This window comes from Phodopus roborovskii, unplaced genomic scaffold (genome assembly GCF_943737965.1).
Source record: "Phodopus roborovskii unplaced genomic scaffold, PHOROB, whole genome shotgun sequence".
In the NCBI taxonomy this organism is placed as follows: domain Eukaryota; kingdom Metazoa; phylum Chordata; class Mammalia; order Rodentia; family Cricetidae; genus Phodopus; species Phodopus roborovskii.
In genome coordinates, this window is record NW_026126433.1 from 41,817,190 (window position 1) to 41,839,407 (window position 22,218).

The window sequence follows — 22,218 nt, forward strand, 5'->3', positions numbered from 1 at the left end:
AGGCATACCCATGGTGCACATGCATACATGCAGGAAAACACTCACATACATAAAAAAATAAATAACTCGAGACTGGAGTGATGGGTTTAGCCATTAAGAGCACTGGCTGTTCTTCCAGAGAACCTGGGTTTGGTTCCCAGCACCTACATGGTGGCTGGCAACCATGTCCAGTTCCAGGGGATCTGATGCCCTCTTCTAATTTCCATGGGAACCAGGCACACACATGGTACTCACACATATATGTAAGCAGAACACACATAAAAATAAAATAATTAGCTCAAAATCCCCAGCTCGTAGTATACATAAAATATAAATAACAAAAATGCTGAAATATATGCTTTACAAAGTTTACCAAAATAAATACCATTAGCTGGGCATAATGGTACAAGGCTGTAGTCCAAGCTGCTTGGGAGGCTAATTAATGCAGTAGGGTTGTGAGTTCAAAGACAGCCTGGCCTACATAGCAAGTTCTATGTTAGCCTGAACTACAAAGTGAAGTTATTTTATTATGTTTTTCTTGAGACAGGGTTTCTCTGTGTAGCCCTGACTGTCCCGAAACTTGCTCCTTAGACTAGGCTGGCCTTGAGCTCAAGAGAGCTGCCTGCCTCTGTCTCCCAAGTGCTGAGGTTAAAGACTGTTCTGTGATTAGTGTAGTAAAACTATTTTAATCAATGCTCCCCACAAAATAAATAAGGAGAAATGTGGCAAATACAGATGGCTTTTTTGGTTCACTTGAGTCGGTTTAGTGTGTAGAGACCATTTCTCAGCAATGTTAGCCCACTTGACAAATCATTATTTTTATTTGATTTCTGGTTAAAACCCTCAGTGTAAGAGTGATACTCTTTAGTGTCCAGAGTCATTGCCTCCATCTCTTAACTTTATAAACACTAGTAGGGGAGGGGAGAATCTGGGAGGAAGACCAAGTAGGAGGGAAATTTAGAATAGGTCATTTGGGGATAAGAAGCAGGGAAGAATAGGTTTGTTTTCAGAGACATGTACCAAGTGTGCTGCTGGCAGGAGCGCAGAAGACATCATCCTTGCAGGTGCACCCTGGGGGTGGTAACAGCAGCAGAGAGACTCAGTGTGGGCGCCTTGTGTCAAGGTGAGGCCAAGGTGAGAAGGAAGGCAGGATTAGCTTCAGCTGAAACTTACTCAGGTTGTATTAGTTTCCTGTGACACCATGTAATCCATGTAGTTTCTCTACCACCCTTTCTGGGCCAGTTTAGGCTTACATTCATGTTTAACCCAAGGGGGGAAAAACACTAGCAGAGGTTCAATGGTCCCATTTGAGGGCTTTTTATTGTTATGATTATTAAACATGCTAAAATCACATACAGTGGCTATTTTTGCCCTGACTCCACAGTGGGGTGGCTGAGAACTATAGGGGTGTCACTTGGCTCTCGTGGCTCTAGGGATGACTAAAGATGGGGGTGGATTAAGAGGTAGGCAGATTAGCAAAGGCCAGAGAGCCCCTCATGTAATGTGTATTTAACAATAACTTGTAACTTCAGACATCTCACCCTTCTCTACTTTTCTTTCCTTCCTAAATGTTTCCTAGTTTTCTCTGGACATTCTGCCATCTCTGGCTCCTCTGACTTCATTCAGATTGGACAATGAAAAAAGAGTTTCCTTGCCTCTACCTGCTTTCTTTCCTTGGAAGGAATCTACTCAGCATGCACTAATATATTAAGTTGCTTGATTTTTTTTTTTTTTTTTTTTTTTTTTTTTGGATGAGGGGATGCAGGCTTTTTTGAGACAGGGTCTCTCTCTATGTAGCCCTGGCTGGCCTTCAACATACAGAGAGCCACCTGCCTCTGCCTTCCAAGTTCTGGGGCTAAAGGCATGCACCATCACACTTTGTAAGCTCCTTGATTTATGTCTGCCCAGGAGAAAGGGCAGCTGCATTGTGGCCGAATCATGGGAGATGGAAGGAATGGTGCAGAGGGACCAGAAAGTGTTTCCTGGAGCGTGAATGCTGCAATCGGCAGAACACATACACCCTCATCCTCAGGCCCTGCACTCTGAAGGCTTTCCCATCCTGCCCTTAGCATTAGGGGTGGAGGAAGGTCAAACCTCAAAGTCATCTGTTCTCTGCAAGGGACTGACCCACCCTTAGCCTAGTGACTACCAACTGAAGTCTTCTTGTGTCCTTGTGTCTCTACAGCTGTGACAGCTTAAGGGAGCCTGAGAAGAGAGTATATAAAGGTTAAGCTAGCCTCTAGGAGAGGCTAGAGGGATAAAGGGACAAGACATGGGAGAGTCAGAGCTGTGGAGGGCAGAGAGGAAGTAGGAGGGTGAAGGGAAGGCTGGCCATTCAGGAACTGGAATCCTTTTTCCTTTTCTGGAATCGCCTGAACTTGCCCTGAATTGCAAGGGCAGCCTTCTCTGTCTCTGGAGCTGTCAGGTCGATGTCAATCTCCTCCTCTTCCTCAACCTTCTTGATGCTGCCAGCCTTCCCTGTGGACAGTTGGAGACACACTGATGAGTCAACCCAACCAATTCCAGTCCTTTCCTTCAAATGTCAAATACAGCATTTAGAGTCCACTTTGAACTACTCTCCAGTCCCCAGTCTTCTCAAGGCCTACGGATGACTAATGATTATAAAAGTTAAGGTGCTAGGCTTCGAAGTTTTGCTACTTCTTGGATCAAGTGACAAATGTCTTCTATCATCACTTATTCCTAAACCCTGTCGTTCAAATTCCAAAGTACACTTCCTTTCTTCAATGTCTAATGGAGAACAGCAGCTTGGATTATCTAATTAAGTTTCTTCTTATCACTCAAAAATGTTTTGTGGGGCTGGAGAAGTGGCTCAGTGGTTAAGAGTACTTAATGCTCTTGTAGGAGACCTGGGGTACAGTCCAAGCATACACATTTGGTGGCTCACAACACCTGTAATTCCCGTCCCAGGGGCTCTGAAGCCCTATGGCCTCTTTGGGCACCTTCATGCATGTGGTGCACTAAACTCATACAGGATGACACACATACATAGACTTTTTTAAATAAACAAATCTTTAAATATATTACACCCCCCCCAGAACCTGTATGTGACCCATGTGTGGAGGTCAGAGGACAACTTGTGAATGCCACTTCTTGTATTCCATTGTGTGGGTCCTGGAGATTGAACTGAGGTCATCGGGCTTGGCAAACAAGCACTTTTTCCCACTGAGCCATCTTGCTTGGCCCCTTCTTATCACTTTACATGCCTTTTCCAACCATTCAAGGCTTTTCTTGATAAAATCAGCAGAGAATGCTGACACATTTGCGATGTCTTAGGAAAAAATAGCAAGAACCTAGAGCTATAGTAATCCCTTGTTTCGCTTGCCCACACCCCTCATTTCTTAGATATCTGGCATTAGGAGCTTCTAGATTTATAGCTCTCTTTGAATCATGTTTCTAGCTCCATTAGCTATGCTAACAGCCTAGCTTAGCTTCACTTACCTTTTTCCTCAGGGTCAGATGCCTGGTTGGTTGCTGGGGGTGTTTTTGTGTTAAGCTGGAAGAAAAGAATAACAATATAAGATATGCATGGATGTATTAAGGTTCCACTGCCTGAGATCTTTTATGCACACTCAAGCTTTCTATGATCAGGCTTATTTCCCAAATCTTTCAAAGATGTAGGTCTTGAGATCAGATGAAAAATCATCACTCAATGAGCCCAGCATGACTGAGGCAGGAGGATTGTCATGAATTCCAGACCAGTTTGGGTCACATAGCAAATTTTTTTTTCAGAAAGAACTTAATCAATGAATATTTATTGATGTCAGAGAAATTGTAAAGGACAAAACAGATAAAGTAACCCTGCCTTCACAGAGCTCGTTTCAAAGGATATTGAGAAAAACAAGGTGACTGTGATGTAAGATGATGGATGAAAAGTACTAGAGAAAAGGCACGATAGGGTAGTAATGGAGTGTTAGATAAGAACAGAGGAACAGGCCTTTACTTAGCTGTCAGGAAACGCCTATCTGGTCAACTATGGAGTTGTTGTTGTTGTTGTTGTTGTTTAGTACTGAGGATTGAGTCCATGGCCTCATACATGCTAGGCAAGTGCTTTACCAGCCCTGGAAAAGTCTCTCTGAAAGGTGGCACCTGAGCAAGAAGCTGTAGGAGGTAAGATGGTGAAGACCAGATATCCATGGCAAGCCCTCTTTGAAGAACATCAGGGTCCAAGCATAGCTGGAGTGGAGAGAGGAAGAGGGAGGGCTGCAGACCTAGCTTTGGGTGGGAGCAGACTATGTAGGGCCTTGGGGAGACTGAGTAAATGGTTTCTTTGACTAGAAGTAAAAGCCATTGGAGAACTCTGATTTGCACAAAAGGCAAATGAAGAGGAAGCGGAAAGCCTGGGGTAAGAGGCAAGGACGGGTGCAGTAAACCAAGCAAGAGAAGATGGTAAGTTGAATCAGAACAGTGGGAATGCAGGGAGCAAGTGGTAAGGTTGGGAGTTTTCTTTTCAGTGATTTTAGCTGGATAAGTACATGATATTGTGGTAAAAAGGGAGTCAGGGATGGCTCCTGAGAACTGTCCTGACAAATGAGAAAAGGGCATTCCCATTCCCTTCTACAGAGAAGACAATGGCATGGGCTTGGGGGAGGATCAGGAGGTCTTTTTGTTTTGTTTTTTTTTTGTTTTAAAAACAAATTTGGGGTATCTATTAATCATCCAAGAGGAGATGTTTCTTGTTTGTCATTTGCTAGCTTGTTTGACATGGGGTTAGTTTGCAGATGAGTAAGTAGCTCTTGAACTAATTAACCCTCCTGCCTCCAGCCCTTCACTTCCAAAAACTGGGATGACAGGTGTGTGCCACTATGCATGCCTGTCTCTCTAGCATGTTGTTGTTGGCCTTGTTTTTCATAGTAAGGGTTTATTTCAGCTTACAATTTAAGAAAGGCAGCCGGGCATTGGTGGCACGCATCTTTAATCCCAGCACTGGTGAGGCAGAGGCAGGCAGATCTCTGTGAGTTCAAGGCCGGCCTGGTCTACAGAGTGAGTTCCAGGACAGGCTCCAAAACAATACAGGGAAACCCTGTCTCAAAAAAAAAAAAAAAAAAAAAAGAAAGAAAGACAGAAAGGGAGGGAGGGAGGGGAAGGAAAGGAAGAAAAAGAAAGAAAAGGAGAAAGGAAGGAAGGAAGGAAGGAAGGAAGGAAGGTCATGATGTCATCATGGCCAAAGAGGCATGGCATCAGGAGTGAGAGGAGACTGGTCATGTTGCATCCTCTCTATCATGTTTTTAAAGGATTGTTCTATCTGACAGAGATTAAACTACAGAAGAAAAAGAGGAAAACATGGAGGGGATTAGGAAGGATTTACATCATTGTAAGCAGGAGAGTGGGCATTTAGACTAGGATCATAGTGACAAGTGATAGAGTGTATCAGACTTCAAAGAAGCTTTCTGCTAACAAGCTAGATTAGCAGGTGCAACTTTGAGTACAGAGAACTCTGTGAAAGAGCTTTCTCTTTAAAGATAGCAGAACTGGACAACAGTTCTGGATGGAAATGAGGTTGTAGAAAGGTGCTTGTTAAAGCAGGAGAGCTGAATGCTGATGGGAATAATTTAGTAGAGAAGGAAAAATTGATGATGGAAGATAGAAAGGATAATTACCAGAGTGGTTTCACAATTGAGCAAGAAAAGACAGACACAGTACACAAGTGGGACGGCTGACTGTAGACAGAGTATTAACACAGCATTTACAGATAGGAATGAAGGCATGGAATGAGTGCAAATTGGTGTCAGATGTGGTCGGAATGTACAGAGCATCTCTACTGAGTGTTCCTATTTTCTCAGTGAAACAAGAAGGGCAGTTGTCATCAGAGTTAAGGGCAAGATGTTGTGGACTATTACTTTAACTAGGCAAAGATGTGTTATATTTGTTGTACCTTGCCTGCATAAGGCACCTGGTTGGTCTAATAAGAAGCTGAATGGCCAATAGCTGGGCAGTAGAGGGATAGGTAGGGCTGGCGGGCAGAGAGAACAGTGAGGAGAGAAAGGAGGAGGAGGAGTGAGAGGGAGACACCTAGGGCCAGTCTGCCAGGCAGCCACCAGCCAGACAGAATGAAAGAAAGGTAAAAATCCTCGAGGCAAAACATAGATGAAGAGAAACAGGTTAAATTAAGTTATAAGAGCCAGTGGAACATGCGTAAGATAAGGCCAAGCATCCAAAACTAATAATAAGTCTCTGTGTCATGATTTGGGAGCTGGCTGGTGACCCAAAAGAAAGCCTGCTACATCAAGAAATGTTAACGGTTTGAGAAAAGATGAGAATGAGTGATATAGTCATCCAAGAAAGTGAGTGACTAGTTGTGATATAGCAGGATTACCAGAGAACAAAAGAGCCCTCTTGAGGTTATTGGCTGTGGATTTAAAGTGAAATCAACCAAGATACTGTCCCTATCTTCCAGGGTAAGTGTCTTAGGGTCTGTATTGTAATAAACACCATGAGATTGTAGCTCTACACCACAGTCCATCACTGAAGACAGTCAGGGCAGGAACTTAAGGCAGAAACCTGGAGGCAGACACTGAGACAGAGACCATGGAGGAATGCTGCTTGGTGGCGTGTCCAGCCTGCCTTCTTATAGTACCCTGAACTACCAGCCCAGAGGTGGCACCATTCACAGTGATCCAGTCCCTCTCACATCAATCAAGAATCTATAACACAGGTTTGCCCATAGGACAATGTGATGGGAGCAGTTTCTCAATTAAATCTCCCTCATTCAAAATGACCGGAGCTAGTTTCAAGTTGACATAAAACTAGCTAGCACAGCCTGATGGTACTGGCACATGCCTTTAGTTCCAGCACTAGGGAGGCAGAGGCAGGCAGATCTTTGTGAGTTCGAGGCCAGCCTGGTCTACAAGAACTAGTTCCAGGACAGCTTCCAAAGCCACAGAGAAAGGCTTTCTCGAAAAACCAAAAAAAGGAAAAAACAAACAAACAAAAAAACCAAAAAAAAAACAAAACTAGCTACCACAGTGAAGAGATAAAACTGATAACTAAGCAGTAATTACTGAGCATTTATTATTATATGTGAAACTTACCCTATTTAATTCACTGAACTGTTATACTCTATTTTATAGGTGAAAAAAACAAGCCTTAGAACAATGTTCTAGATCTCGCCCAAGGCCAAACCATACAAATAGAAAACAGTAGACCTGGTTTTGGAACACAGGAAGACTGACTGCAAAGACCAAGTATTTTCACATGCTGACACAGTATGTGAATGTGTTAATAATGACTGCACTCTTTTGGGCACATAGTTGCACACTGAAGTATACTTTCAACTCTGGTTAGCCATTCCAATAAAAAGTTACTCCTAACTTTTTCTGGGTGTGGAAACAGGCTCTAGTCACAGCATTTGGGAGATGAAGGCTGAAGGATCATGCCTTCAAAATATAGCATGTTTTGCTATATTTTGCTATATTTGCTCTCTAAGACTAGTCTGGCCTTGAACTCACAGATCCACCTGCCTCTGCCTCCCAAGTACTGGGATTAAAGGAGCATGCCACTACTGCCTGGCAAGGTAGAATCCTTTTAGAAGAGAGAACCTCAATTGAGAAAATGTCCCCACAGGATTAGCTGGGCAAGTCTGTGGTTCATTCCTTCATGTGAGAGAACCCGCCCAGTTCGCTGTGGGCACTACTATTCCTGGGCTGCTGGTCCTGGGAACAAGCCAAGAGGAGCAAGTCAGTAAGCAGCATTCTTCCATGGCTGCATCAGCTTCTGCTTTCAGGCTCCTGCCCTGACTTCTCTGGATGATGGACTAAAAGCTATCATATGGAATAAAGCCTTTCCTGCTGAAGTTACTTTTGATCATGGTGCTTGTGGCAGTTTGAAAGAAAATGGCCCAAAAGGGAGTGTCACGATGAGGAGGTATGACATTGCCGGAGTGGGTGTGGCCTTGTTGGAGGAAGTGATTTACTGTAGAGGTGGGCTTTGAGGTCTCATATATGCACATGCCACCCACAGTGAGATAGTTACCCTTGGATCAAGATGTAAGAGTCTCCAGCATCATGTCTGCCTGCATGCCATCAAACTTCCAGTCGCCATGCTCCCGGCCAGGATGATAATGGACTAAACCTCTGACACTGCAAGGGAGCCACCTCGGTTAAATGTTCCTTTATAAGAGTGTCATCCATGGTCAGGGTGTCTCTGCACAGCAATAGAAACCCTAACTAAGGCTGTGGTTTATCACAATAGAAGGCCTAACTATGACACTGTATTTATTACCTTTTTATTGCTGTGCTAAGACACTGCGACTAAGGCAAGTTATAACAGAAAGCATTTAATAGGGCTTATGGTTCCAGCATGTTAGAATCCATGACGAAACGGTGAAGTCATGGCAGCAGGAACAGCTGAGGGTTCATTCACATCTCAAACCAAGTCACATGCAGGAGGCAGAGACACTAGAAACCTCAAAGCCATCCCCAGTGACAAACCTCATCCAGGCCACACCTCCCAGTCCCATCCAAACAGTTCCACCAACTCAGAACCCAGAATCTCATTCAAACAATACAGTCCCCAGATGGTGAAGGTGTCTGGGGAGACTCAAGAAGTGTGGCCTTGAGGGAAGTACGTCACTGGAGGCAGTCTGATTTTGAGAGCTTAAAGATTTAACACCCTTTTCTGGTTTATTCTCTCTTCTTTAAGCTCCTGATTTAAAATGCGAGCCTTCAGCCTCTGCTTCAGCATCCAATTCATGACACCTGCTGCCTCCATTCCACTATCACAGACTCTAACCCTCTGAAACTGTAAGCCCCCCCCAAAGAAAACTCTTCTCTAAGTAGCCTTGGTCAAAGTGTTTTATCACAACACTAGAAAAATAACTAACACAGGCCATTTCCTTCTCGTGGCAGCTGAGTGTGAGCCAAATTCTCTAAGCAAGATATGTGTCAGGGCTGAACCACACAGGCTGCCATGCTCCCTCTGCCCTGCTGGCTCCCCTCTTTCCAGAGCCTGGCCTGGCCTCAGAATAGAGCAATGGCTGTGATCTGGCTTCCCAGGGGTTCCCAGCTCCATTTGGGTTATATTTATGAAAGGTCATAACCTAAGATCAAGAGTTTCCACTGGAGAGGCCAGAAAGGAGTACTGTAAGGTCCCCATTGCTCACAACACACCGTGAAGTCTCCCTCACACCACCCGTTGAAAAGTGCTAGAGGCTCTTCTTTCTGCCCCTCCCCACTCCATTCTTTCTAGCCAGTTCTCAAAATAGCTACTGTGGGCACTGCACTTCTAGATTTAGCTGTTTGTGACTTGCTGGGGGCAGGGACAGTTGGACTAACCTCTATACGATACTCAGTTTCCTCACTGGTCCCTGTCCTCTGTTTCAATGCTCTGGCTGTTCTCTAGAAAGTCATGGGTCATAGAGAAATCATGGTGGTCTGGTTCATGTATGGGCAGGCATCACACTCCATATCTCAAGTTCATCCGGTGCTCTATAAGAAAGCGCCTTACAAACATTGGTATCTCCAAAGGAGCAATGACAACTCAAGAGCTGTAACAGAGCTGCATTTCTCAGCCTCTTCTTAGCCCCTCATTCTAGGCAAGTGTGGACCACAAACCTCTCAGCGGTTCTGCTCTTTTCTGGTCAGAAATAGCAATGGTAAAATGGTTCAGCAAAGCCTTTCTTCTCCTTACAGGATCCAACTAGGAGAACTGACAGAAACCAAAGACTTGGAATGTTACCTTACCCTGTTACTTATTATCACATAGATAACACTATTAATCTGTTACTTTTGTATGCACATTAAAAACACCAACATGCTGGGTTATTTGAATAGCTCCATAAAATAGGTATTGTTATTCTCATTTTTCAAACCAGGAACTGAAGTCAAGAGTGATTAATTTTTTTTGGCCTAAGATCATAGAGTTAAACCACAAGGTCAGGATTTAAAGCCAGAAAGGCAGTCTAACTTTAGAGTCTAGGCTCTTTTTCCTTTATTTGTTTGGTTGTTTTTTTTTTTTTTTTTTTTTTGTTTGATTGATTGGTTAGTTGGTTAATTGGTTTTTGTTTTTCAAGGCAGGGTTTCTCTGGGTAACAGCTCTGGCTGTCCTGGAACTCACTTTGTAGACCAGGCTGGTCTCAAACTCACAGAGATCCTCCTGCCTCTGCCTCTCCAAGTGTTGGGATTAAAGGTGTGCATGACCGCTGCCCAGCTAGAGCCCAGGCTCTTGAACACACTATGTTATATGATCTCTAGTTCAGCCACTAAAGTGTTCATGTGTCTGCACACACATGCACTCACATTCACCTACATGAACTTCAGGGAGAACACTAATGTGAACTACAAGTTATCCCATACAGCACGGTAATCCCCATGTAGGAAGAAAGATCTCAGGAATCATCATTTAATTCTATACCCACATTTAAGCAGCTGAATCGCAAAGTCTAGCTTTTCAATCTACAACCAAACCATCATCTTCATATGTACTGCACGGGGAACCCTGGGGAGCTGGAACCTGCCTTTCCATTATAGTACAATCTTACATGCTCTGTGAGGACTTTATCCCAGACCATGCTTGCTCACTCAGATTCCTGCTCTGATTGTTGATTTGACCATCCAGCTTGCTTCCCAGTGCTTGCTCCGTGGGCCTCCTGGCACACCAAACTGACCCCTGGGGACTAGTCATAGTCTTCACTCTCAGGGCCAGATCCTGGCCCTTCAGAGTCTGAGAATTACAAGTGCAAGATCATCCCACTCGTTTCCATAGCAAATGACTCCCTTGCTAACATTCAAAACCATTTTCCAGTTCTAGTGAGCTTGGAGCTTGGCTCAGTTCAATGTCATTGCCCACACAGGACTAATTGTTTTGCACGTCTCAGTACCAAACACTAATTAGCAACTGTGAAGCCCATCAACTCTTTCTTTCCCTAGAGAGCCCTAGTCTCTTTCCTTGCCTACCTTCTTGTAGTCCTTTTCTTCACTCTCTCCTCTGGGCCCGATGTATTCCAACAATGTTCCATTCCATCATCTTGGCAGTATGTGCTAATTCCCTATGAGTATTCTTTTGTTTGATCTGCAGCTCAAAATTGTGTACTCTCCTCTCCCAATTTGGGGGAGAGGTGCGGTGAATATAAAAGGCCTGCTGGGTAAGGAAACTTTTTCCTTTAGGCTTTAAGATGTAGATCAGGACCATCTTCCCTTTCCCCAGTATTTTCTTGCAATAAGCTATCTACCCTGTTTAGTTCTTCCAGTTCTAGTTTAGGAAAACATCACATACTTGCCCCTTTCCACCTTTCTAGAACTCTCATCAGCATCCAGATAAGGCCCTGTCCTATCTGAGCTCCCCATCTCATCCCCTCTCTGTTTTCTAGGAGTCAGGACAATCAGTTCCTTTTACTCTCAAACATAAACAACCCCCTTTCTCTCTCCACCTGGCCCTCCCCTTGATGTGAATTCCTTTTCCGAGTACCATTAGAATGAAAAGAACCAGGGTGGGCCTGGGACCAAGGTCTGAGGAGCAATAATACTAAAAGGCTAGGGAAAATCATGATGGTAAGAGAAATAAACCAGACTCAGAAAGACAAATAGCAGGTGTTCTCTCATATACAGACTCTAGACGGGAGAGGGGGTGTCTTGGGCGCACAAGAAAGATGAAAATAGAAAGGGACCATGAAAGGGAGGAAGAGATGTTAAGAAACAGGAGAAAATGATGGAAGATGTGACATGATGGAAGATGTGACATGGGGCAGGAAGGCCAGGAGGTGTCTTCTCTTCAACAAACAGTAACAAGCAGTAAGGGAACAACTGGACAGTCATTTGCAAAACCAAACAAAAGAAGCCCATCTCAAACTATACTGTGTACTTTACAGAAATTAACTACAAATAGACACAAAACCTAAACTTTCAAGAAGCAGGGGCAGGGAGACTGATGCAAGTTTGAGATCTTGGCCTCACAGCACGATAGGCCTACCAGCACTATATAGGAATCCTGTCTCAAAGCTGAGGGTGGTGGCCCATGTCCTTTATAACAGCACTCAGGAAGCAGGAGGTGGATCCCTGAGTTTGAGGCCAGCCTGGTCTATAGAGTGAGTTCCAGGACAGCCAGGGCTGACTGTTCTATAGAGAAAGGCTTTCTTGAAAACCGAAAAGAAAGAAAGAAATCTGCCTCAATAAGACAGCTACAATTAAATGTAAATTTTTTGAATAAAGCATAAGGGGTAAGTTTTTGCAACCTTAGGACACACACACACACAAAACAAAACAAACAAACAAACAAAAACAAAAACAAAATTCTTAGATATACCTAAAGCAAAACTCAGAAAAACATTATAAACTGAATTTTTCCTAAGAAAAGAAAGGAGGGAAAAGCTACAGGCAGAAAGAAAATATTTACAAATCACATGTCTGATAAAGAACTTGTATTAAAAAATATTGGGGGGAGGGTTGGTTTGGGGGTTGTTGTTGCTCAAAGAGGTCTTATACTGAGCTCAAGCTGACCTAGAATTCACTGTGTGGCCCTGGCTTATATCAAACTCGTGGCAATCCTCCTTAACCTTTAAAGTGCTGGGATTGCAGGCATGATTCACTATAGAATAGGTTTTAAAACAATGTTTTCAAAATTTCTTATTAAAGCTAGAGCGATGACTAAGTGGTTAGCAACACTTGCTGCTCTAACAGAGGACCGAGCTCAGTTCCCAGAACTCACGTGCTAGCTCACAACCATTTATAACTCCAGTTCTGGGAGATCTAGTGCCTTCTTCTGGCCTCCTCAGGCACCAAGCAAGCTCATAGTTCACTTGCATTACATGTAAACAAAATCATTACATACACATGAAAATAACCTTAAAGGGGATGGGGGAGGCTGGAGAGATTGCTCATTGGTTAAGAGTATTGCTACCGCTGGGTATCAGGGAGCATGCTTTTAATCCCAGCACCCAGGAGGCAGAGTTAGGCATATCTCTGTGAGTTCAAGGCCAGCCTGGTCTATATAGCAAGTTCCAGGACAGCCAAAGCGCTACATAATAGAAAGATTCTTCTTGAAGAGAAGAAGGGGGGGGGGGGAAAGATCAATTCCCAGGACACCCCCCCCAACATTTAAAAAACAAAAACAGAAACAAACTCAAAGATAATTGTGTCAAGGATGGCACACCATGCCTGTGATCTCAGCACTGGGGAGGCTGAGTCAAGAAGATTGTGCTCCAAGTCAACACGAGCTATATAATGAAATCCTGACTTAAAAAAATTAGGAACGAAAGAAAACACAGAAAGAAGAAAAAAACAAAATCCAAAAGTAATTGTGTGAGTCAGCATTGTCTTGGCAAAGCACCTCAAGGCGGTCCCCACGGTAGCAGCTTAGCTGTTCCTTCCCAGCTGCCACTATTGGGGGGAGGCACCCCACAACTTTGTGGCATACAGGACCTGCTCACCCTGTCCCTCTCCCTTGTTTCTTTTCTTGCTTTGTCAATTTCCTTTTTAGTGGTGTTGCCACAGCAACCATCATCACCAGAAGTGGGAGACAGTGTAACCCCCCACCCCCTTTTCAAGCAGCAAGTTAAAACCAGTTTTGAGAAGGGTAAACTATTTGGCTTTCTCCATACTCTTCACACTCCTGGTCTATCACAGACGGTTGATAGCAGCAATCATCAGATCATTGTACCTGGGACAATTGAGTCCTCCCTGACATGACTTGGATGCTGTGCTGATGAAAACACAAACTCCAGTACCCCCTCAATCATGTAGCTTCAATGAACAGCCAGATACCAACAGTTCTGTGTCTGTAGACCAGGGCACAGGAAGCTAAAAATGAGCTTGAAGACAAAATATTCTAAATTATGAGCTTTAAAAGGGCCCCACCTTCGGTCTTGTGCTGTCATGAATTGGAGACTTCACCAACTCCATTTTCAGGAACTAAAGGAGAGCACAAATTAATGGATAATTCAAAGGGGACACGAGTTAGTGGATATTTTTCCAGGTGGTAGACTTTGTTCCCACCCCACCACGGGGGTGTTTCTATGAGTGCTGAAGTGTTCTCCCTCAGTGGTAAATGAAGGTCACCCTTACAGAAGCCTCGGGATCCCGTGCCCCTGTTCCACCCTGGACTGCTGTTGGAACTGTTTCAACTCTATCAGTGCAGTAACCAGCTGCAGGCCTCCAACAGCTTCAGAAAGACTTGCTGAAGGTCACCCTCAAGATAATAACAGAAAAAGAGCTAGCAACCTTCACTCTAGTCTCTCTATAAGCACATTCCTCTCCTAATACAGAAAATATAGGCCAGACGCCCGACATCTCAGATGTCTCTTACCCTTAACAGTCCCAGTCCCCTGGTTGTCTCTCTCTCCTGTTAGCCACCCCACCCTGTTTCCTGGAATAGTTCCCTGGTTTGTATCTCTCCCCTTAGCCACCCCACTGTTTCCTGGAATAGCAGTACCCCCACTAGAGTCAGGGGCAGAGTCCCTTGCCCAGGCCAACCCGTGGTATGCAGTGAGTCAACAGCCCCTGCCCATTCCTCTCAGCCCCGAGGCTGCCGCAGTTTAATGAGTGGTTATTTGTGGCATTCTGTGCACAGCTTGGAGCTGTGCCTTTACCCCATACTGAGGACTAGGGGATGGGGAGAGAGAGTAAAGCCAAAGCTTCATTTATTACTATAATCTTCAATGTGCATCCCACCCTTGGTGTTAACGTTCTAAAATAAACCTATTAATCCCCCCACAGCCTACAAAGCAAACACTCAGCTGGAGGGCTTTGTGTGGGAGGGAGGCAGCACTACACATAATAGAATGGTAAATGGCACCGCTTCCCCTGGTTGGAGGTTGGGAACCAGGTGAGAAAGCCTTTAGGAGCCACCCAGTGGGAAGCAGAAATCAAGCTCCAGAGTTGGTGAGGTACCCCTGTGGTAGCTCACCTCTATAACATCAGTAGTCAGGAAGGTTTCTGAGTTTGAGGCTAGTCTGAGGCAATGACCTCCTGGCCAGCCTGGGCTAGCAATACACAAAGGAAAGAAAGAAGGGAGGGAGGGAAGAAACGAATTAGGCTTGGTTAAGTCTGATCAGTGAGAAGATCACAAGGTCTAAATTCATTGTTTGGTTTTTGTTGTTGTTGTTGCTGTTTTAGGTTTTTGTATTGTTTCGGTGTTTTGAGACAGGGTCTAATGTAGCTCAGGCTGGTTTTGAACTCTATATGCACTGAACTCCTGATCTTCTTGCGATTGCCTCCTAAGTACTAGGATTATGGGTACACACCACCACCACAGTCATAAAGTCTGGGCTTCTAGGTATTTATTTAAAGGCAATTTGGAGGAATGCAGATTTTATACAAAGAAGGAGGAGGGGCATTTGATGTTTTATTTGTTTACTCTTCCTCATTCTTATATTGTCTGTCTCCCTCTCCGTAAATTCTCACATAACACAGCCAAGCTTCAACTCACTACCTGCTGAGGACTTTTTCCAACTTCTAACCTCCCTGCCTCTGACTCCTGAGTGCTAGGATTACAGGATCTTGTTTTGTGCGGTACTGGAGACCAAACTGAGGGTTTTGTCCATGCTAGGCAAGCAATTAATCAGCTGAGCTACAGACAGCCTTAGCCTTTGTTTATTCATTTATTATTATTATTATTATTATTATTATTATTATTATTATTTGGTGAAGGATCTCCCTTCATACCTGAGACTGGCCTTGAAATGGCTGTATAGCCCAGGGGACCTTTAACTCATCATCCTCCTGCTTTCACGTTCTGGATACTAGGATTACAGATGTGTACAGATGTATACAAAGTCGTTATGAATCTGCTTACTGTGCATGAATGTGTGCGTGTGTGCGTATGTGTGTGTGCATGCGCGCACGCACACTCGAGTGTGTGCGTATACATGTGAGTGCATGTGGTGGTGGGAGTTCAACTTCAACATGGCCCTTCAGGAGCTGTCCACCTAGTTTTCTGAGACAGCATCTCCCACTGGCCTCAAGCTTGCTGATTAGACTGACCTGACTCACCAGCAAGGCTCAGGGATCCACTCATCTCTGCCCTCCCAATACTGGGATTACAAATGCACACCACTGCAAATCTGTTTTGGGGGGGTTTGGAGGAGGGGTTGGTTTGGGGGATGAAATTTGGGCCATAGGCAAACACTTTACTAACCCAGCAATCTCCCTAGTACCTCCACCCTTAGCTTATCCTTGCAGCTTATCCAAACCATTCTGAGAATCAGGTCTAGTATATGAATTTGAAAAATCGTGCACATGGCATCCTGGAAACTATGCTCTCTGCCATGATGACAATGGACCAAACCTCTGAAACTGTGAGGCCCCAATTAAATGTTTTCTCTTGTAAGAGTTTCCCCAGTCAGAGCATTATTGCAGCAAAAGAACAGTGACTAAGATATCTAGTATTCTACCAAAATGTACCCTATTGGTAAATATGTAGGTCTTGTGGGTCTCTAAAATGTCTATCTTCTTACTCAGACTTTATTAAATCACACTCTTTCTGCTGCTTATAAAGTATTTATAATATGTTCATTAGAAATTAATCTTGGTGGTGGTGCACACCTTTGATCCCAGTACTTGGGAGGCAAAAACAGGAGGATCTCTGAGTTTGAGGCCAGCTTGATCTACAGATCAGTTACATAGAGAAACCCCGTCTCAAAAAAAAAAAAAAAAAAAAAAAAAAAGTTATAGATGGGAATGTAGCTCAGTAGGCAAAGGACTTACCTAGTTAGCATGCACGAAGCCCTGGGTTTGATTCCCAGGGCTACATAAAACCTAGCATAGTGGTATGTCCTAGTACTAGGAAGGTGAAGGCAGGAGGATCGGAAATTCAAGGTCATCCTTGGTCATACAGTGAGTTTGAGGCCAGCCTGGGCTATAGTAGACCTTGTCAGGACAAACAGACTCACACAGACACACACAGACACACACACACACACACACACACACACACACACACATGGGGGGGGCGCGGTGCGAGGCTACAGGTGGGCATGATGACACATATCTGCAATCTCAATGCTTGGGAGTCAGAGAAAGAGGATAAAAAGTTCCAGACCAATCTGAGCTACATAGTGGGATCCTGTGTCAGACACAGGGAAGCAGGATGGGGGGAGCAAAAGCAGGGGAACTGCAAGTTTAAGGCAAGTATGGGCAACTTAATATGAACTTGTCTTAAAAGAATACAAAAGGAGCTGGGTATGGCAGTGAGTGCCTGTAATCTCACCATTTGGGAGGCAAAAGCCTGTAACATGAGGAAATCAAAGTACAAGCATATGTCTCCACAAATAAATTAATTAATTAAATATTAAAATTAAAATGGAAAAGATAGCTTAGTGATAAAGTATTTGCTCTGGCTTCACTATCCTGTGTCATATTTTTAAAAAATATGCATGTAAATGAGATTCCTCTGTATTCAATGGAGTAATGAGTTAAAAGAGCCCTGAAGAAAATTCATTTGGAAAGAGACAGCAGCAGTACTGGGCCTGAGTCTCTTAGTACTGTACAAACTGAACCAGATGATTTTTAGAGTGCTTCAGCAAATCTAAAACTCTATCACTAAAATGTCTTGATATCTCATTTGGGGGTTATCCTGCTAAAAGATATACTGGGCCTTCTACCTTGATGAATTTTTGCAAAACAAAGTTTAATTTTTCTATGATGAACCAGACTTAGGAAAAGTGACTTGCAACTTTAGGAAAGTAAAACATAAAAAAGCGGTAAGCATTTACAGAATCAACACTTTGAAAAGACAGCTGTTGGTTTATCTTCTTCCCCTTAACTAGAGTTACAATCCCCATCACTAGCTAGGCCCCTACAAACACAGGGAGGAATAATGCATGGGATTCACCACCACACTCCCTATGGTCACCTGCCCCATGGAAACTTGACATTCCGTTCGATAACAGATCGTGGCTTCCACTTGGGATAAAGAGTCATCTTTATACTCCTGAACAGAGGATGGGACAAAACCATTAATTTCTTACCAACAAGAATGACTTATTCAAGCAGCTAAAGCCACAACTTAGATGGGTAAGCAAAACAGGAATGATCAAAGCTGCAAAACAAAATCTGGTTTCCCTGTTTTGAAAAACAGATTTCCAGAGATTCTCATAATAAGTAGACAGACCTATGTTGTATGTTCAACTTAACCATAATAATAATAAACCATCAATGTGTGTGTGTATGTGTGTGTGTGTGTGTGGGAGAGAGAGAGACTTGGATGGCAAGCTCCCTAACAACTGGCTCACAGAAGACACAACAGAACTCTATCACTCTGATTGAATGTCATTTGTGGGGAAGACTACATGATAATGGCAGATGTACATGGCAGGGCGGGGGGGGGGGGGCAATCCCTAAAGAGCAGTATCTTGTTTCCACTAGGTAATAATACAAGAGAATAATAAAGGAGAGAGCAGCAGTTTTAAGTTTTCTCCTAATGATCTAGATGATCTGTTCCTTGCTCTGTCCCCTGCCAGCTAAAACTCAGAAAAGAAACTGTGGGGACTGTCACCAGTAATCTGTGACTCCCATTTCAGCAGAGACCAAAGGATCCTTCCAGTTAAGTTTCTCACAGATGAGAAATGCAGCATGCGAAACCCTCCAGTTCTGCTTTGCGAAGCCAGCTATACTGCATAAAAAGGGATTGTAGGGAAGAGCCCTCAGGGACTGGATGTATTTCCTATACCCAAGCTTCACAGGAACCAAGGGAAAGTTATTAAACTACAGGAGACAGACTGTGATTCACAGCAATCAAGTCCTGCCTCCAGCTGTGAACACAGACAAGCTGGAGATGAGTCTCTGCAGCTCCTCAGCAACAGAGCATGTAGACCCAGGGAAATGCTCTGCTGCAGTACTGAGTGACAGCAGAGAGCCACCAAGGGAAGACAGAGCTACCAGTCCTGCTTAGCAGTCCTGCCAGAACCCTTACACTTTCAGCTGCCCTGGTCCAGAGGTCCCCACCTCTAGTTGTTCCTCAGCTGAAATGGAATCTCTTAAAGACATCCCAAATCTTCACATTTTGGGCAGTGTCTGTGAAGCAAGGAAATAAGCAGGTGGGGAAGGTGAAACTTATATAATATTCGGGGTACATGGCTTTCCTGGCCTGGGCACATCAACTGGAAAGACAGGATCCGCAGTGTAGAGAAGTGAAGCCATTTGGAGTCTCCCTCGAGCTCCATAGCTCTGGGCAACACTTCCGCTTTTATCATAGTTTTTTTTTTTTTTTTCAGGAGGAAGAAAACAGACTGGTTCTTAGCCTGCAGGGAACTGAGATTCTCCCATAGGGGCTCTGGTTCAGAAACAGCTGGTCTCTGTGTACACCCAGGTGGCTGCCTCTGGATATTATAAATAACCATCCCTGAAGCAAGGCTCCTCTCTGTATTAGGAGGCAGCTTGGATGGCTAAATTGCTAGCTAGGACTAGTTTTCTCTGACAGCTTAGGAGGCTGGAGGCAGCCTTACACAGAGTCCCCACTGGAGGATTCCACTCTTACTCTGAAGAGCCCCTAATTAAGGCTAGTTAAATTCAGCTGCTGTCTAGAGTAGCCCCAAGATCTGACTTCCCCAAGAACACAGCATTGTCACTCCACTAAATACCACTTTTTACATCTTCTAATGGTCTGTCCTACCCAGGGACCATGTGTATCTCATCATATATACAAACTAACCACAGATCATATCAGCATAGCCATGAGATAAACTCCCAGGGGGCAGGGTTGGCTTGGATTAAAATGGTCAGATTTAGAACATGATGGTGGGAGGAGTGGTTTGAACCCTAGACCTTAGTGATGGGGGGGGGGGCAAAGAAAGCCTCCCTTCTCACATTAGAGCTAAGAAGCCAGAGAAAGTCACTCCCTTTACTTTTATTATTTTCTTTCTGCAGGATTGCAACCAGCTGAGATACTGGAAGCTGCTCTCTTTCCTCTGCAGCCATCAGACTCCATGGATTTTCCAGGATAAACTCAGTGGACATGGCAACCAAGACAACACACCAGCTGGCACTAATTGACTCCCTAGGTGATGACTCTGGGTCAGCAGTAGTCAGCAGAACTACTGGAAATATTCGTCTTTCCTATCTAAACTGGGGACCAGACTCCAGGGAATTCTGTGTATGTGTGTGTCTCCTCATCTCTCTCTTTCTCCACCTCTCTCTGCCTCCCCTATCTCTTTTTCTCTCTGTGTCTCTCCCTTCAGTATTGGAGATTGAATCCAGGACTTCATTCATGCTAGGCAAGTTCTCTGTCACTAAGCGAGTCCATAACCATCTGACTACAACCAGCATTACCTTCGTCTTACAGATAAGCAGACAAATTCTCTGATGCTCCTAAGGCTTCATAGCGACTATGTAACAGAACAAGGGGCTGGCAGATTGCTGAGGAAACCGATTGAACACTAGGATGTACTCACTAGGAAGGGGGCCACCGAAGGAAAGCATGAGATATCACTGTTCATACCAACACCATCTGGGAACGAGTATGCTTGCCTCATAATATGAGGATGTGTTCAGGGTGCCACAGATAAGTCAGATAATAGGACCGGTCTTCTCAAAGTCTTACCATGGACAGTGTTCTTTGAAAAGAGTCAACCAATTAAAGGACTGGGTTGGCTCCGGTGAACACCACAGAACCTATCCGAAGACTTCCAATTTAATAGGCACTGAAGATGGAGGTCAGCAAGGAAAGATACGGAAATCTCGTAGCAATAAGATAGATGCAGAAGACTAGCATCCCAAGAAACAGCTGATCATCCCGAGAGCTCAGTTCCCGCCTACAGCTGACTCCAGCCACCCTCTCCCCTAACCGCTATCGACAGCTGGTAAGCTAAAAGCACTTTCCAGTAGCTTCAAAGAGCTGGGAGGTTGAGGACTGTCCTAGAGGGGCGGTGGCGTCCACCCAGAGAGTACCCTTCACCTCCCTGGGATCTAGAGCCGCAGCGTCCTCCCGCCGCAGCCCTGGCCCGGAGCACGCTCACAGTGAGGGGTGGGCGGGGGTAGACACAAGTGGCACGGCTCACCTCGCTCATCCCGGCGGCCGGATGGGGCGTGGCAGGCTCAGGTGAGGCAAGGGGTCCTCGGAGGGATGCGTGGACCGCGGTCGAGAGTTGAGGGGCTCCGGGGCAGGCGCCCTAGCGGGCTCGAAGGAGAAAGTGCTCGCCTGGAGCTGCTGCTTGGTGTTGCCCTGGGCGCTTGGCCTGAAGCTCTTCTAAAGGGACCCCTTCGGACCAGGTCCTGACAGCAGCTCCTCGCTCCTTGACCGGCCGCATCTTTTATAGTGAGCTCCGGTCCCCGCCTCTAGACCAACCAATAGAAACTCTGCCTACCGCAGACTGACAGCTCCTCGAACCTAGTAGTGGCAAGCTCAGAAATCTGCTGCATTTCCAAACTAGGGTAAGACAGACAGAGCAGGAAGGAGGGGGAGTTCCTCGGGGGATTAGAAGACAGAAAACAAAGTAGGAAAGCGGTGAAGGAGAGAGAAGTAGTAAGCAGTATCCTAAGGAACTGTACTCTGGTCCTCTGGAAGAACAGCAAATAGTCTTGAGCTTTGTGCTCTCTAACCCCATATGATGTATGTATGTATGTGTGTATGTATGTATGTATGTATATGTGTGTATGTGTATATATATATGTATACACATATATACACATACATATATATATGGGCAAAAAGTAGGGAGGAAGAAAATAAACAGGACACAGGTAAGTGCATGAACCTTCTGATAACTTTAGTTAATGTAGTTCTGTTTATATAGTTTTCACCCCTTTAAGGAAGTTCTTTACATTTTCATGCCTGCGGTACTTGTTGGCATTGTAAACTTTTTTACAGCTTCAGTCAGCCAAACCCAGATGCTTTCTGCTTTCACAGACACATTCTTTGGTTGATACCTTCACAGCCTGTTAAAACTGCAGCTGCACTGTCTCAACCATTTCGTGGTTTGGTCTCTTCTCAACAACCAAGTTCAAATAAGACCTCAAATAGTCTTTTTCTCTAACTTGGCTCTCTATACTTATACATCTCCTCTGGGTAGCTGGAAATGAGACCCACCTGAGATGGTCCGATTCCATTTCTAGGAGGAATCTGGTTGCCTCCATTTCTAAACTTCTAACTAGGCTTGCTCCTACTCACTCTATGCAGCCTACTCCTTGAGAATCCTTCTGATGAACAATTAATTAGCATTGAAAGGGTGGTCATTAGTGAAACAGACCTTAATTCTTAAGCTGCTATAAAAAGATGCTAATGAGAATTCAGCCTCTAGGTTATTGATCATCTAGCTTTCCAGGTAACAATCAAATTAATAAATGTTTTGTCTTTGAG

The 22,218-nt window shown here is 44.5% G+C and overlaps 1 protein-coding gene across 1 annotated transcript; it reads right to left on the reverse strand.

Moving 5' to 3' along the window:
- Nucleotides 1–2,067: 2,067 nt before the first annotated feature.
- Pcp4l1 (Purkinje cell protein 4 like 1) lies at nt 2,068–20,929 on the reverse strand. Its single transcript, XM_051185760.1, has 4 exons — nt 20,811–20,929; nt 14,833–14,908; nt 3,439–3,493; nt 2,068–2,457 (listed from the first exon to the last, which is right to left on the reverse strand). Exons 1-4 carry the CDS (start codon nt 20,927–20,929, stop codon nt 2,315–2,317), a joined length of 393 nt encoding a protein of 130 aa, XP_051041717.1. The 3' UTR covers nt 2,068–2,314.
- Nucleotides 20,930–22,218: the final 1,289 nt, after the last annotated feature.

Bases quoted from the DNA above. Each gene is read 5' to 3' on its own strand.
- Pcp4l1 (XM_051185760.1), bottom strand. From the start codon at position 20,929: ATGAGCGAGGTGAGCCGTGCCACTTGTGTCTACCCCCGCCCACCCCTC. The intron at 3,494-14,832 runs GTGAGCTACCAC...CTTTTCTTCCAG, and splicing joins TGACTACTGATGTTATAGAG to CTTAACACAAAAACACCCCC. The intron at 2,458-3,438 runs GTAAGTGAAGCT...AACTGTCCACAG, and splicing joins ATCTGACCCTGAGGAAAAAG to GGAAGGCTGGCAGCATCAAG.